At 41.1% G+C, this 16630-nt stretch overlaps 1 protein-coding gene across 7 annotated transcripts in view; it reads left to right on the forward strand.

Annotated features, from left to right (window-relative positions):
• CACNB2 (calcium voltage-gated channel auxiliary subunit beta 2) overlaps nt 1-16630 on the forward strand; it is a 258911-nt gene that overhangs the window by 239265 nt on the left and 3016 nt on the right. For all 7 annotated transcript variants that reach the window (XM_084859008.1, XM_084859012.1, XM_084859011.1 and 4 more), the window contains 4 exons: nt 6965-7074; nt 14041-14192; nt 14794-14889; nt 15662-15847. In XM_084859008.1, coding sequence (XP_084715134.1) covers nt 6965-7074; nt 14041-14192; nt 14794-14889; nt 15662-15847 — 544 coding nt within the window. The remainder of the gene's footprint in view (nt 1-6964; nt 7075-14040; nt 14193-14793; nt 14890-15661; nt 15848-16630) is intronic.

Raw genomic sequence — 16630 nt, forward strand, 5'->3', positions numbered from 1 at the left:
GTATGCAGAAAAAAGTACCACAACTCTCAGAATTCCTCAGCCAGCCATACTGGTCATGTATCTAAATCTAAATAAAACTCATATTGTTCTTCCTTTCTCAATTTTGACTGAAGCATATTTCTCATAGGTTTTAAATTATGGATTAAAAACAACAAAGAATCTTGTGGCACCATAAAGACTAACAAATTTATTCTGGCATAAGCTTTTGTGGACACTGTGCACTTCATCAGATGCAGTTAAGGACTGTGGCTATTTGCAGTTTTCTGAAGCGACTATTTACATTTCAAATAAAGCTCCCGTTGGCAAGATAGCACCTTTGGAGAAGCTATTTTTGTTGGGACCATGGTAAAGCAAGAAAGAATTTAATCCTACAGAATATTCCTGAGGCTACTCAAGCTCTATTTACAAGACAAAAAACATGCATATTAATTGCCTACAGACAAATGACTTCATATCTAGTTTGGCTTTTTGTGTATAAGAAAAAGAATTAAGAGAGGTACCCACATAAGGGAATAAAACTTGTAGACAACGTAGTAATGGAACTGATTGATAGTATTTTAAAATAAGTTAAATATGTTCTCATGTAATGTCTTAAAAAAAGGTTAAGTAAGAGGGGGCATGAAAAACTGTAAAATTATGTATGGTGTAGAGAAAGGGGATAGAGGTTTCTCTCCCTTTCTCATGATACTAGAACCTGGATTTATCCAATAAAGATGAATGGTAGGAGAGTCAAGATAGACAAAAGGAAGTACATCTTCACAAAGTGGAGGGAGCATTGCTGTGTCCTCTAGACAGCTTCTAGGGGCACAGGATTGTTTGGTTTCCTGGATCCGAGCTAGAAGACAGAGCTCTGAACTCGGAGCCAGGAAACCATGCTCCCCTCCCCCTTGTAGCAGGTACGGAGAGAACCATGCTGGCTACCTCTCCACACTAGGTAAACAGAGTGCGAAGATGGGGGCATTCCTGGGGGTGGGGCAGGGAGAAATGGGCAGTTGGTTTACGCCTTTTCCTATTGCTGCCCCAGCCTCCTTCCCTTCTCCCTGAAGCTTCCACTAGACAGGCGAAATTTCCTGTCTAGCTTAAATACAGCACAGGAGGCGCAAGGTCCTCCCGCTCTGCATTGTATATACATAAGCCTCTTGAGTTTGGAGGTTTACGTGTTCCCAGGATGCAGCCCATAAGACTGCACCCTAAACTATGGAATTCACTACCACAAGATCTAATAATGGCCACCAGTTTGGATGGCTTTAAAAGGAGATTGGATGAATTTATGGAGGATAAGGCCACCAATGGCTACTAGTCATGATGGCTATATATTGCCTCCATATCAGAGGCAGTATGGCTCTCAATACCGGTTGCTAGGGAACAACAATGGGAGAGAGCAATTGCCCTCTTGTCCTGCTGGTAGACTTCCCATAGGAATCTGGTTGGCTACTGTGGGAAACATGATGCTGGACTAGATTGATCTTTGGTCTGATCCTGCAGGGCCCTTCTTAGGTTAATTCTTATAAACCCATCTTCTCACTATCCCACCCCCCAAAAAAAAATCCAGAAGGAAATTTAAAAATACTGGGATCAGCTTTATTTTATGCTCTGGAAGAATGTGACCTCTGTTCAGCAGCTTAGGCTGCTACATACACTTACCTGGGAGTAAGTCCCATTGAACTTTTGAGTAGACATGTATAGACTTACAGTATCCATTGCCTTCATGCTTCTTTGCGTTCTTCCAAGTTTGTTGATATCCTTCTTGAAAAATGCTAACTGAGATCACAATCAAGAGTCCCTTTATGTCTGTGTAAAGTCCCCTCATGAATTCAACTTGCACTTACATATTTTCTAAGCTTTCTTGTAAGCCATTTAGCAAAACTAGTGCTCACCCATGAAACTCTAGTTGCTACTTAACATGGATCGATTGATAATGACTTTGTTTTTAAAACTGACTTTTCAAAAAATTTCAGTGTGATCCCCAAAAGTTAAAACATGAAAAAGACAATAAACTATTAAAACCAACAGAACAACTAACAAAGAAGCTGTAAAACAGTTAAAAAAAATGTGTCAGGGTTCCCCTTATGACCTGGACCTCCTGAGCAGCTCCTTACGGATCTCTTGCCTCTTTAAGAGTCCCACCTTCCTTCTTTTACCTTCCCTTTTCCAATTAGATGTGGTTTAGGCTGTAGGCATGGGGTGATTGACATTCTAGACACAGAGTTTAACCACAACAGTTTATAACAGTAAATTAAAGCAAGTGAATCACAATTAAAGGTCTTTACACAATAGAGCTGAGTGCTACAAAAGAGAAAATAAAAGTTTCAAAACACAAGTTCCTTTACTCTAGCTGTGCTTAGACTTCTCCAGGCTGCTTCTTCCTGCTCCCTCTTCAGGCTCTGGTCTCCCCAGCTCTGGTCTCAGTGGCTCTCTTTATATACCTTCCTCCCCCAAAACTGAAAGTACTGTTTCAAACCTGAAGAAATGAAACTTAACTGGGGAAATGAAATTACTCCTCTCAGGGATACCTGCTCTCAACAAAAAACTCCAGGCTTCTAAGCCTGGTCTTTTTCCTTGCCTCCTTCACACAGTGTAAGTCAGTTAAACATTAAAAGCTTTGGTGAACAAAAAGGACTTGGACTGGTGCCTAAATCTTAATCAACCGGATGAGCAGTCTAGGGAAGAGCATTCTAGAGTTGAAGAGCCACCATGGAAAAGTCCCTTTACCAAGTCACCTCTAGCCTAACCTCTAACTGTGGGGGCACTTGGAGAAAGGTCTCAGGTACTGATCATAATAGAAAAGCAGGTTTATGTAGGAGTACTTGGTCCATTAGGTCGTTTCAGCTACTTACAGGTCTCTCTTAGAGTAGACACTTCTGATCATTTACCCAGTGGGAAGGATACATGGTATCTGCTAAAGTTTATTCATCTGAAACCAAATTCCCACACTCTCTTCAGCCTTGATGTAAAGAACCGAACGGTGATAAAGGCCTTTAATTGCTCACTTGTCCTTGCGCTCATTTTTCTACAGTCCCAAAGTCTGAAGTAGACAATACTTTATAACTGCTTTGGGTGATTTTGAGTGCTATAACACATTTTCATTAAGATGTGCATTTGAATTTTTAACTATCTAGCCTCATTACTGCTCTGGCCTTGTCATAACTACTATGACAGAATTTTATTATCTAGTTTTAATTGTGTGCTGTATACTGAAAAAGCAAAAGAGGATAATGACTATTTTTTATAAAGAATATAATGACTATTAGCTGTGAGCTGGGTCCTACTTTCAAATGGTGAGAGATGTAGAAGAGAACTTAAGAGACTGAAAATCTCTGTTAAGCTATGTTGCAAACTACCATCACCCCCCCAAAACATGTTTGTAATAAGGTCTGTTATAACTCCACATATCCTAGCACGCCAGAAAGATGACAGATCTCTTCTCCCGTAGATCTAGTTCCTTGTCTGTTTATTCTAGCTACATGATTTTTCTAGCAACTATTCTCGCTAGAACTCACTTGATTATGAACAAGATAAAGCAATATTGTATATTTTACAACCATATTTCTTATACAAAGATTATACTATTGCTGCTGCTGTTATAGCACCTAAACCATACTCATACTAGGCACTGTATAAAAAGTTAAAACAACTACACAAAGCAGTTCCCTGCCCAGGCAGCTCACAATCAGACCGCACACACGCGCGCGCGCACACACACACACACACACACACACACGAGGACTCGGGTAGAAAATAAACAAAAATTAGCCATGTCTTAAAGTTTAGAATGGGAGGGAAGGGAATATTAGAAACAAATGCCCCCAGGTTTGGAGGCCACCAAGTACATTCTAAATTGAATCCAAAGTTCTCTAGAGTCTGGGCAGTGAGTGCTTGTGTGTGTGGCGGGGGTGAGGTGGGGTGGGGGTTCTCTTAGGCCCTAGATGCTGCTGGGCAGGCTGCAGGGTTTCAGGAATGAAAGGAAATACAAGCTGGGTTCAGATGACTCAATAACCCCTGATGGGTTAAATAAACTATTGTGGTTTATTTAACCCATCTTGGGTTATTGTGTCATCTGTTGGGAACTGTTTAATCCATGATGGCCTATTTGCCCCAAGTAACCCACTCTGATAACCCACAGTGGGTTAAATAACCCCTACTGCAGGCTGTGGGTTATCATGTCATCTGGTGGGCACCATGGGTTATTTTGGTCACCTACAGTGTTGTGCTGCAAGAGCAGTTCAGACAGCTGCTACTCTGCTCCTTGTGGGTGTTCTCTGTGTTAAGGAAACAGCCTACACAAGCTATTTCAGTAGTGTCTGTGGGGGGAAATGCGCAACTGGGAATGCCTTAAGTTTGCAGGATCGGGACCAAACTTCATACACAGCCTCCCCTAGTCAGGAGGCACCCAATGCACCATCAAATCCCTACGCATTTACTCACAAAAAAGCAAAAATCTTGGGTGCACCAAAATGGGGGTGGCAGCTATAACACCTTGGAGGTTTGCAGGATTGGGACCAAACTTCATACACAGCTCTAATGCTCTTTCGCTCATTTGCTAAAGTGCTATAGCACTTTTTTTTTTTTTTTTGCTAAAGCGCAATTAGCGAACTAGGGGAAGAGTGCTACAGCTGTGTATGAGGTTTGGTCCCAATCCTGCAAAGCTCCAAAGGTTTATTGCTGCCATCCCCTTTTCGGTGCACAGTGGGATTTTCCTCCTTGTAGCCCCTGCTGTGATGTAATGAATGCATGAAACTGTGCCACTACTCAGGTGGGAGGACTGCAGGGGGCAGGGGGATGGGTCAGGTTAGGCACAGTAGCTTAATAAGCTATGCACAGTAGCTTATTAGCCCGGTTGTGTGGTGGGGCAACGTGGACTATTTCAAAAATAAGTTACTGTAAGTAGCTTATTAATCCACCATGGCTTAAAGTGACATCTGAACACAGCCATAGCTTCCATGGGTTTCTGGACCCCTTGATGCTGCCTGAGAATGTTTGAGACCTAATAGAAGCTCCTGGTGTGTACTTTCCTAGCAACAGGATAAGGTAAACTTCGTAAAGGGAATAGGTGGCAAAGGGGTTCTTATGGGTAGTGGGTTTTAAGGAGCCATTTGGGCCATGTTACAACTTGCATGCCCAGTGATGTCAACAAAATGAGCTTGGGCAAAAAAAATACATTGTTTTTTATTTTTATTTATTTATTTATTATTAAATTTATTAATCGCCCATCTGGCTGGTCACCCAGCCACTCTGGGCGATGTACAACATACAATAAAACAGTTTAAAACAATAAAATTCTACAATAAAAACATTTTCTAAAATACCCTAACCCACCCCAAATGCCTGCCTGAACAACCACGTTTTTAATGCACGATGGAAGCTCATTAAAGAGGGGGCATGACGGAGTTCCCTAGGGAGGGAGTTCCACAGAGTGGGGGCCACCACAGAAAAGGCCCTCTCCCTCGTCCCCACCAGTCTAGCTGTCCTGGCTGATGGGACAGAGAGAAGGCCATCCGAGGCTGATCTTGTTAAGTGGCCTGTCTGGTGCTGCTGGAGGGGCTCCTTAAGATAGGCTGGGCCGGAACCGTATAGAGTTTTAAAGGTCAAAACCAACACCTTGAATTTGGCCCGGTAAACAACTGGTAACCAGTGCAACTCCTTCAGCACTGGAGTGATGTGATCTTGCCGGCGGCTGCCTTTTATCAGGCGAGCCGCCGCGTTCTGTACCAGTTGCAGTTTCCGAACCATCTTCAAGGGTAACCCCACGTAGAGCACATTACAGTAGTCTAAACGAGAGGAGACCAGGGCATGTACTACCGATGGGAGCAGATGGTCGGGAAGGAAGGGGTGCAGCCGTCGTATCAGATGGAGTTGATACAGCTCTGTCCGGCTCACAGCTGACACCTGAGCCTCCATGGACAGCTGGGAGTCCAAAATGACCCCCAGGCTGCGGACCTGGTCTTTCAAGGGTAGCCGTACCCCATTCAACACCAGGTCAACATCCCCTAGCCTCCTCTTGTCTCCCACCAAAAGTACCTCGGTCTTGTCAGGGTTCAGCTTCAGCTTATTCCTCCCCATCCAGCCACTCACCGTCTCCAGACATTTGGACAGGGATTCTACGGCCAACCTTGGTGAATATTTGAATGAGAGGTAGAGCTGCGTGTCATCCGCATATTGATGACACTGCACCCCAGACCTCCTGATGATAGCCCCCAGCGGCTTCACATAGATGTTAAATAGCATCGGGGAGAGGATGGAACCCTGTGGCACCCCACAAGTGAGTGGCCACGGGTCCAAAACCTCCTCTCCCAGTGCTACCCTCTGATACCTGCCGGAGAGGAAGGACCGGAACCACCGCAATACGGTGTCTCCAATGCCCAACCCCTCCAGGCGGTCCAGGAGGATACCGTGGTCATCGGTATCAAAAGCTGCTGAGAGGTCGAGGAGAACAAGGAAGGAGCATTCACCCCTATCCAGAGCCCTCCTCATATCATCTACCAAGGCGACCAAGGCCGTTTCTGCCCCATGCCCAAGCCTTATAGCTCTCTCCTCACCCAAGCCCATTGGACATCAAGTTGGAGATATGGACATCCCCATGATGAGTCCAAAAATTTGTTTAGAATAATGTTGACAGGGAAAAAAGATGGGCAGACTAAAAAAAAATCAAACAAGAGGCATAGGGCAATATCCAATGGTCAACATTGGATACTGCCTAAAGTCTCAGACTGGTACTCAGAAATAATAATAACAGCAACAACATATGCTCAGTGTGTTTCAGTTATGATGTGCTCTAGGGACAAAAGAGTCTCTGCCTTTCTTATTCTGATAGCAGCAGGTAAAACAGTTCACTTGAAGGATGTGAAGAACACTGAATGCATTTGCTACTATGTCTGATTCTTTTGCTATTTATGTATATGCATCTCCCCGCTTTCTGAACAATGAATCACAACACTCCTCCTCCCCCCCCCTTTTTTTTGTTCAGTATATCAATCACACGGGTCACAGCAGACATCTCGCTTGCCAAACGCTCAGTATTAAACAATCCCAGCAAGCATGCGATAATAGAACGATCCAATACAAGGTCAAGTTTAGGTAAGTGTATGAAGTAATAATACTACAAATTGTTGCTAACTATAGCAGTCCAAAGCTTCAAAACTGTTCATTTCCTTTTTATAAAAAGGGGATTATTCACTGTGATACCACATACAGTGACAGAGTGTTGGTTCTTAGCACTAGACAGTTAAGGGTGCAATCCTATGCATGTTTAGACAGAAAAAAGTCCTACGACTCCCAGCCTTTTCTATCCAGCCATGCTGTAGGACTTTTTTCAGTCTAAGCCTGCAAAGGATTCCACCCTTAATTACATATAGACACTAGGTTAGGCACTCCCACTCCATTTTGAATTACTTTTGCTGTATCCATTGATCTTACTGAGACAATACATGTACTTTTTAGCTAATATATCAGAAATTATGTTCATATTTCAAAATAGCAAGTTTTTCAGGACAATTCTTGAAATAAGTGCTGGTCAGATGACTTCTATTGCTGAATAATTTCACTCCTAAAAAAGATCATACAAGTTTAAAATGTTCATGGTGTTACAAAGTTGCCCCCATACACACCTGTTATAAATTATTATACACTAACGTTCTTCATAAGTACATCTCATTAACCTATTAGTATGGGAAGGAGAACATGCTTTCTCTAGAATTGCTTGGGAAATCTTTCTTGTGAGAGGTAAGAGAATATGTGTGATCCAATTAGTCTTATTCAATAACTATTTATTTTCATATTTAGACATCTACAACTAGGCAGCATTTTGTGTACCCTTTTAACATAGCAAAGACCACATTTCAGTATTGACATTAGTTTTTATGGTGCCTTCCTTGAACACAATAGAACACTTTGATTGTCCTCTGCAAAGCTGTGATCATGCAATATAGGCAGGTAGTTAATTTCCCAAAATACGCTGAGTACGTGCACTTCATAATTATATCAAACTAGTTTGGTTTAAAACTTCCTAGTAAACCTGTATCATTCAGCCAAGAATACAAACAGACTATTTGCTATCCCTTGTTGTTATTATATTACAATTCTGGAAACAGAACAGGGCCCATTATTGTTTCAGAGGCTAAAAATTGTTGAACGTAATTGCTAACATGTATTTATTCCATACGTGCCCAGACCCAGACCTGCTTAGCTTCAGCAAAGTGACTCCATCACATGCCCTCAGACCATTTGCTGGGACTGTGGACATTCTCTTAGACCCGAAAAAGAACTATTTCAGGTTCACTTCAAGTAACGATCAGCTCATGGGTTGTGTTCCAATAAATGCTTCTGGGCATAACACTTTACCAACTATGATGTACATGCTATGTTGATGAAATAATATGACAGCTACGTTGTTCCCCAGTTCATGATCTCTTTCTGATATGGCCCGTGCTTCTGAATAAATTGCCATGCTTGTTCTATATTTTTCATACATTAAGTGCAAATATGCTAGAGATCAACAAAGTCTTAAAACAATTTTTGAAAATATATTCCTTTGAGAAAGGGGGCTTTAATCGGAACACATGATTAAAACTCAGTAGCCATATATGTGTCTTTGTGTGTACATGGCATCTGTATAAATCGCTGTACCAAATCTATGGCTTTTGCTTCATTTCTTCCTCAATCTCAAGAACCCAAACCTTTTCCTTGTTTGTTTACATGTATGTTACATTTCTAGCTGCTGTTGTTATAACCTTATCTCATTCTGTATCTTTGGACAAGAACATGATTATCTTGGGTTTTTCCATTCTTTGCTTCATTAATGCCCTCCCTTTCCAGATGTTTTGGGTATGTATGTATGGTTGCTAATTATTTTTCCTTTTGTGTGTGCATTCAGTATGTATTCTATCTCACAAAACCACTATCTGTATCTGATAGCAAGTTTTGTAACGGTAGAACAAGTAATTGGTGTAGTTTGTACTGAATTCTCTATTCTAGAAAAAGTTACCAATTTTAAATGTTAGAAATCAAGTTGCAATTGGCATGAAAATACTTAACAATTAGATTTTAAAAAAAATATATGCCTAAATTGGGTAACCAAAATCTGTACTGCATCAGCCCAAAATAGTAAATGTGCATGTACAAAAACCAGATTTATGCAGCTGTGACCACAGTTCCCCATTGTGTAATAGGGCTACATATGCAGACATTTTTGCGTATGCAAAAATGTATATAGAGGTACTTTGCTTTGAAAATGTTGCCTTAGAAAGCTGTATTTAACTGTTGCAAAATGTATCATGTAGATTGCATTATAAAAAACAGCCTCTAAATGTTTGAAGCATCTCTATATTTAATGAATGTGCAATTGATGGGTGTTCAGAATTCATTCAACATCCCTTTTTTCTACCAAAAGATATGCATAGATTAATTGCGCAGTGGTAGCTCTTAATAGCATCACAAATCTATCACTGTAGGAAACTAAAGTCTCCATTTTTTCTTTAAAAACATTATGTCTTATCTGTTTACAGCCATTTTGGTAGTAAACTATACTTGATTTTTATACCTGAAATCAAGAGAACTTGATTTTCAGCCTGATTAGGACAGGAATCTTAACAACAGTTCGCAGACCTAATACATCCCTGATCAAGCTTACATCATTCCTGGGATTAGCACTGGCGCTCTACACATATCTATGTGATGATAACATAAAGGTTTGCACCCTGTACCCATCTTAATATCATAGTGCATCAACAGTGATGGCTAGAACACCTAAAGGTTGCTTCATAGTTCATTAAAAAAATCATACTCAAGGAGAAAACAGTTATGAGGCAATTGGCTGTTTTGCACATAATGCTAACCCATGGTTTATTTAACCTATGGTTAATGGACGGCTTATTGCTCTACCCAGGGTTTGGTAGACAATTGAACAAACAGTGGTGTGCGTTTTTTTCAATCCAAGGATTCTTTGTTTTCCCCTTTCTTTGCCCACTCCCTCTCTGTATCCCAAATACCTTTCTGGCACTGTAATACTGTCATGTAGGCTGGTTTTTTGACCACTCTTGCCTGCTGCTTTTGTAGCCTGGTGAAAGAACCCATGACCACCACCTGATTCTGGGTTCACATGGAATGACAATCCCAAGGGTTAAATAACCCAGAGTTCACAATCCAACAACAGACCATGGGTTATCTTTCTGGGTTGTTCATGGTGAACAAACAGTGGTTTGTTAGTGCAGCTGGATTCACACGTCAGGACAACCCAGAATTCAACAACTCATGCATTAAATAAAGCATGGATTAGTGTTATATGTGAACCAGGTCTATGAATCAGCAATGCTTTTCATTCTGTTTTTAAGAGGTTATGATTTCTTTCTTATATCTTTAGAATTAGATTGCTGTCTTGGAAGAGATCAATAAAGCTGCAGGCAAACTAGACTAGAGCTGAGCCAAAAGATCCTCTTAAAATATTTTAACTCAAATGTGGGGGTTCGGGGCGGGAAAGTTTTTCACCACTGTATGTTTCGTGCCCTGTTGATGACTGATGCCCAAGGTGGGGTTGGGTTTGAATTTTTTACCCAGAAGATTCCCATGGTGAGGATAAAAATAATTACACTCTGATTTGGCCTCAGAATGTAGCATTGCCAGGAAGCTAAATCAAAGTGATGGCAATGCTCTCTACCCTCAACCTGGAGTCTTCTGGGTTAAAAAAAAAAAAAAAGGCATCCACCTGCACCTGTAACGTGATCGCCATGAGTAAATTTACCCCATATTTTGTGCCCGTCTGCGTCTTCATAAAATTATCAAATGTACACCCATTTCATAGCCTGTGAACAGAATAATAAAGTGTGTGTGTCTGGGGGGGTGTTTCAGCTCAGCATTAAACTGGAAAATTTTCAAGGCTACTTCACACAAGGCAAATTTCCTGCATGGGAGTCATTTCTTTGTAGGAAATTAACACAGCCTAAAATTATATGTAACAGTGTTCTTGTATTAAACTGATTTGTCCCAAGACAAATTCTAGGTCTTCCTAGAATCGTTCTCCTTTCTTGATGAGGTTGTGGCATTTTCTCTTTTGAACTTTCTACTTTGGGAAGAATTTCAAGTAATTGCCTGTCAGGTCTTCTCATTGTCAGAGCACTCTTTGACGTCTTTTTCAAAGTAGTTGGACTGTGCCCATGTCAGAAATACTTGATTAGTTGTGTTTTGAAATATGCTTGGAGAAAATGTCCTGTCATGCCACAGAAGTATCATGTATTGACATTTTTTGCTTCTTATTCTGGCTGTAAAACTAAGGTGATTCCTGTCAATCAGAGGGACCATTTTGTTCTCTGAAACATACGACCTTTACTGCCAAGTTGGCAGCCTTCTTAGGGTATATGAATTATTTTCTCTTATAACAGTGGTCTTATTTGAATGTCATGAGTTTCATGTGGAATCTGTTGGTGAAATTATTAAAGAATAGAAATGTGTAGTGTACACATTGGAAGATATATGTCACATTATATTTTTTTTAAACTTACAATGTACCATGTTAATATTGTTGCAACACACAAAAAACACCCCAACGGCAGAATCCAACAGGGGACTTAGGCCCCTGCTGATTCCCTTCTGCCCTGCCAATTCCTTTCTGCAAGTGGTGGGTCCTGCGAATTCCGTTGCACAAGTGGGACCCACCACTCACGCAAGGGAGATTTAGCACTTCCTAGAGGAAGCCCCTAAATGAGCAGAAACGCTCGTTTCTGGAAGGATGCAGGTCGGCGGAGTTCCCTTATGTGAGCTCCGCTGACCTGCTGCCTCCTAGAAATGAGCATTCCTGCTGGTTTCAGGTTGCTCTGGAAGTGCCACATCTCCATTGCGTAAGTGGTGGGGGCCGCTCATGCAATGGAATCGGCAGGGGCGTAAGCACCCCGTTGGCTTCTGCCCCAATCCAGCAAGGGAGAGTCTGATGCACTGGGATTATGGATCTATATCTAGAGGCACAGTGCTAGGCCTGATTAGCCAAGTATGTGGATGTGGATAGTTATGTGCATCCAGAACCGTGAGCTGGGGTGCTTCCAGATGGAGGGCTCCTATTGCTACCACTTAGAAGGCATTGTGCAGCTATTCCGTCTTCTCCTCCTCAACCGATTTTCAGTGGTAAGAAAACAGATGGGGAAACATGGGGTCACAAGTAGAAGATGATGATGTCTGGACCCTCCGTCAAATTCCATAAATGAGGCAGGGTGATGGCACCATAAAAGCCTTGTCTGGACACAACACAAAAAACCAGGGCTGGGGGCAGAGTATTTAGTGTTTTATCTCTGAAGGGCCACCTATGACCAATATCTAAAAATCTGTTTCTAGCCAAGATGGATAGATATTTCCTATGTGATATTTTGATATTTTGTAAATAATGATTTCTTTGTGGTATTTGTCTCTGTGTTGTTCATGAAATTCAACAACAATCTCTCTCTCTTGCACACTGTGATTTTCTCTTTGTAACTTTTGACACATTCTTTGCTTAACAAAAAGTTCATAAATATATTTTATAATCACCTTTACTGATATAGCCACAATCCAGTGAAGTTAAGCATTTTAGGCAGCAATCCTATCCACCCTTACTTCTGAGTAAGGCCTACTGAATCCAGTGGAACAAGTCTCAGTAGACATCTGTAGGATTGGGCTTTTAATCCCATTTATTTCAGTTGGAATTTTGCACTTAATTCTCCCATTGGAAATCATAGGGTTTGATCCAGATTTAGTCAAATGTAGCGTAGACCCATTGAAATCTGTTGGACTTCAGTTAGTCACAACTAACTGATGTCCCACTGATTTCAGTGGGTCTCCTCTAAGTATATCTAAATCTGGATCCAACTCATAATACCTAAAAGTGCTCAGCTTTGGCTGGATCGTGCTGTAATTTGCCATGAAAATAAATAGCAAATTCCCAGCATCTTCTGTCTAACCTACCGCATGTGAGATTTTTTTGGTGTCTTCCTAAATATCATTTAAAAATTGTATTGTAAATCATCAGTGTAAATGATAAAACAACCCTGCTGAAAACATGCAAAACATAATCCTTGCTTAAGGTATTAGTAATGCTAGCAGTCTGACATATGTGATAGTATATCAGCTAGATTTGCCAGAGAGACCTTTCCTGACCCATCAGTACTTCTGCATCATGAACAGAACTGCACCCTTGAATCTGAGACAAAATGGGGTAGAAATGTTTTAAATATACTTTTACTGGTGCTTCCAGGAATAAAGCGATGGAGCCCTTTCCCACCTCCTGTTATTTAATGCCCCCATAAACAGCTGATGGGCCCTACTGTTAGCTCTTCACACTGCTTTGAAAAGTTTCCTGCTAACTGTCCAGTTGCATTATATTATAGATACACATACATATGTACATACATATGAATGATTGGGAACGGCACCACTCTTAAAGTACTACAGCTGTAAGTTGCCTCCTTAAGGCCTAGCATTATAATATAAGGAGACAGCTACATTTCTGTTGAATGACCCAATCTATCTAGCTCATTTCTTTCCAACCCAACTTACAGTAGATCATTTCTAGCCCTTCTACTCGACGCCCTGTAACTCTTTGCTGTTTGAGGTCGGTGGTCTACTGTAGCAGCAGTGGTGGGAAATGGGCCTTTGTGAGCACAGTATGCAGTACAAAGCATTCCGTCTGATGATTCCCATGTTACACTTGGCTGCCCAGGAGTGCCAGGAGCTAAGCTGGGTCAGGCTGCTCATCTGCCTCTCAGGCAAGAGGCTATAATTCTGAAACTGTTCTCTCCTGTATACACACAGATTTTATGACTGGCATAAAAACAGCCATAACCTGTCAGCAATATCGGCTTCTCTGCTAGTGGCAAGACTGAAAGTACTGCATTTAGACAACATAAAGCACCGGAACCATAATCATACTTTAAAAACCTTTATTCTACTTAAAATGTCTGTGTGTGAAAAGACCAAGATTTCTTCTGTTATGGATGTTATACATGCGCCTTTTCCATTTCTTCATCTGTTACAGAATGAATTGTTCTTTAATGCAGTCATAACTGGAGTCTCTTTACTTTTCTTCAGCTGAAGTTCAGAGTGAAATTGAACGAATATTTGAATTAGCAAGGACATTACAGCTGGTAGTACTTGATGCTGACACTATTAATCATCCGGCTCAACTTGGTAAAACCTCTCTGGCTCCCATTATAGTGTATGTAAAGATTTCTTCTCCAAAGGTAAATATTTTCAGCTGTTAGTTCAATGTTTGAGCATACTTTTGTTTTCAGTTCTGTGCTATGGTATGAAGTCACACTAATTTCAACTCACTTACCTGTAAATAATGATGGATTGCCAGTTCGAACCATGTGTGGGAAAATATAATCAAAATAATCAATATAATCAATGAATGGATAGTGCACACAGTTTCTATACATAGGTTGCCACTGCATTTCTGAAGGAAGCATAGTGTATAGTGCACAGGGAAGGAAATGGGATAGATACCTAAAATAACATGTGGAACAATGGGAAACTTTAGTATAAGGAGATGACTTCCCAAAATCAAGCAGAAAAACTTCGCAGGAGTTGAGTTTAGGAAGGAAAGAAAATCCCCTCCTAAATGCACAAAATAAACGCACTGCAAAGAATTAAAACAGAACATTGGAGCAATGCTGCAGGGTGGTGGTTCACTGAGACCTGCCCTGTGCCCCTGCTTTAAGTTACTTCTTCAGAAGGCTCTTCTTTGGATATTAGTACATGCAGCCTCTTTTCACGTGGTTCAAAGATTATTATTTATTTTCTCATTCCTTCATATTTTAACTGCAGTCTTCTTTTCCACAGGTTTTACAGAGGCTGATAAAATCCCGAGGCAAATCTCAGGCTAAACACCTTAACGTTCAAATGGTAGCAGCTGATAAACTGGCTCAGTGCCCTCCAGTGAGTTATTCTTAATATATACTGGTGGAAATATATAAAGTTGTGCATGCATGTGTGTGTTTGTGTGTGTGTGTGTGTGAGACATGTTAATATATACTGGTGTGAACTGCCCAGAGAGCTTTGGCTACTGGGTGGTATAGAAATGTAATAAATAAATGCATAACTGTAATTCGGCCCATTTTTTACTGACCAAAATCTAACTGTGTAGCAGTTTCGAGCCACAAGGGCAGAAAAACTTGGTAAACAGGAAAAGGGACCAGGTGAATTTCTGTAATTCTTAGTCCCTGCACATGCACAACCCTATTCTACAAACAGTAATCACAACAATCAACTCAACTTATTGTAGGGAAGAAGCAGCGGAGGGGGAAATCAGTCAAGCTTTTATCTGCTCCTCTCCTGATTGGTGCAGTTACTGGTTTTAGGATCTGTGCATGTAGCCTGGCCAGCTGGATTGAGGGTGAAAATTGTGTGTGCACCTCTTTGCATGAATACCACTGAATAACTCTTAAATAAATAATCTCCTCCTCTGCATTTGCCTCAGTATTGGGAGTCCCACAACTTCCTTTTGCAGCCTCCTTCCTTGGCTTTTTGTTGTAAAAATGGGATTTTTTCCTGTAGTACCCTTTAGTGTTATATTGTCAACTTTTTGCTGCTTTTGAATGCAAAGAACATGGTGAATGCAATGAACTGTTTGGGTGGGTTGTCGGATTTAGTTTGCAAGTTCTTGCTCTTCAGTGCTTTGGTTGTTCTGACTGAAATATCCCATTTTCAGGAAATGTTTGATGTGATTCTGGATGAAAACCAGCTTGAAGATGCTTGCGAGCACCTGGCTGACTATTTGGAAGCTTATTGGAAGGCCACACATCCTGCTAGCAGCCATCCCCCTAGTCAGCTTCTCACTCGCACGCTAGCAACTGCCACTCTTCCTATCAATCCAGGCCCAAATGTTAATTTACAGGTACAGGTGCTTTTTATTTTAAAGGCTGTCCTGCAAGAGCCACTGCTGTGCACATGGACTGTAGTGGCTGTTGGTGTTACAAATGGGTTGTATCCAATGTTAGTCTAATTTAAGTCCCATTCCTTTCAATGGGTCTATACTATTAAAACATTGCAGATATTCCCTTAGCTTTCAGATCCGATGCAAATGGAATGTCATATAAAACGATTCCATTAATGTTGAAGCCCAAAGTAGCCCTCCCAAATCTGAAAAGAATGGATCTCAAAATGTCATGCCACTTTGCATAGAAATCACGTGGAAACAGGTTGCAAGAATCAGAGCTGTCAAATTTAAGCCTAAAGCCAAGTCCCTTAATGGTGACAAACCCAGTTCTACATCTACCAAGCTAGACTTAATAACTCTTTGAAGACCAAATGCTATCTACAAGGTGAAGGATAAATGCTTTTCATAGAAATTGTGAATGCAGAAAACATCAAAATAATTATTGCCTTAAATTAACTCTAATTTTGATAATAAAATGCAAACTGGATACCTAGGGTTGGATCCAGGTTCTGCCTTCCACAAAAGAAGGGTTTTGCTAGTGGGAGATCCCTCCGCCCAATTTTTGGGACAGTCTCCTGATTCTCTATGTAGCACTTTCAGGGGGTGGGGGTGGAGGGGCTGCTGTGGGAAGAAGGGGGAGTGGGATCCACTTCCATTAGCACAGTTGATCCAGCAGAAATCTGGATCCAACCCCTGGATTTCAGTACTTCATTAACAGTAACCAAAGCTTTTAAGTGATTT

The sequence above is a fragment of the Heloderma suspectum genome, chromosome 5 (assembly GCF_057233095.1).
Source record: "Heloderma suspectum isolate Gila_16-S chromosome 5, 16-S_ref, whole genome shotgun sequence".
NCBI classification, from domain to species: domain Eukaryota; kingdom Metazoa; phylum Chordata; class Lepidosauria; order Squamata; family Helodermatidae; genus Heloderma; species Heloderma suspectum.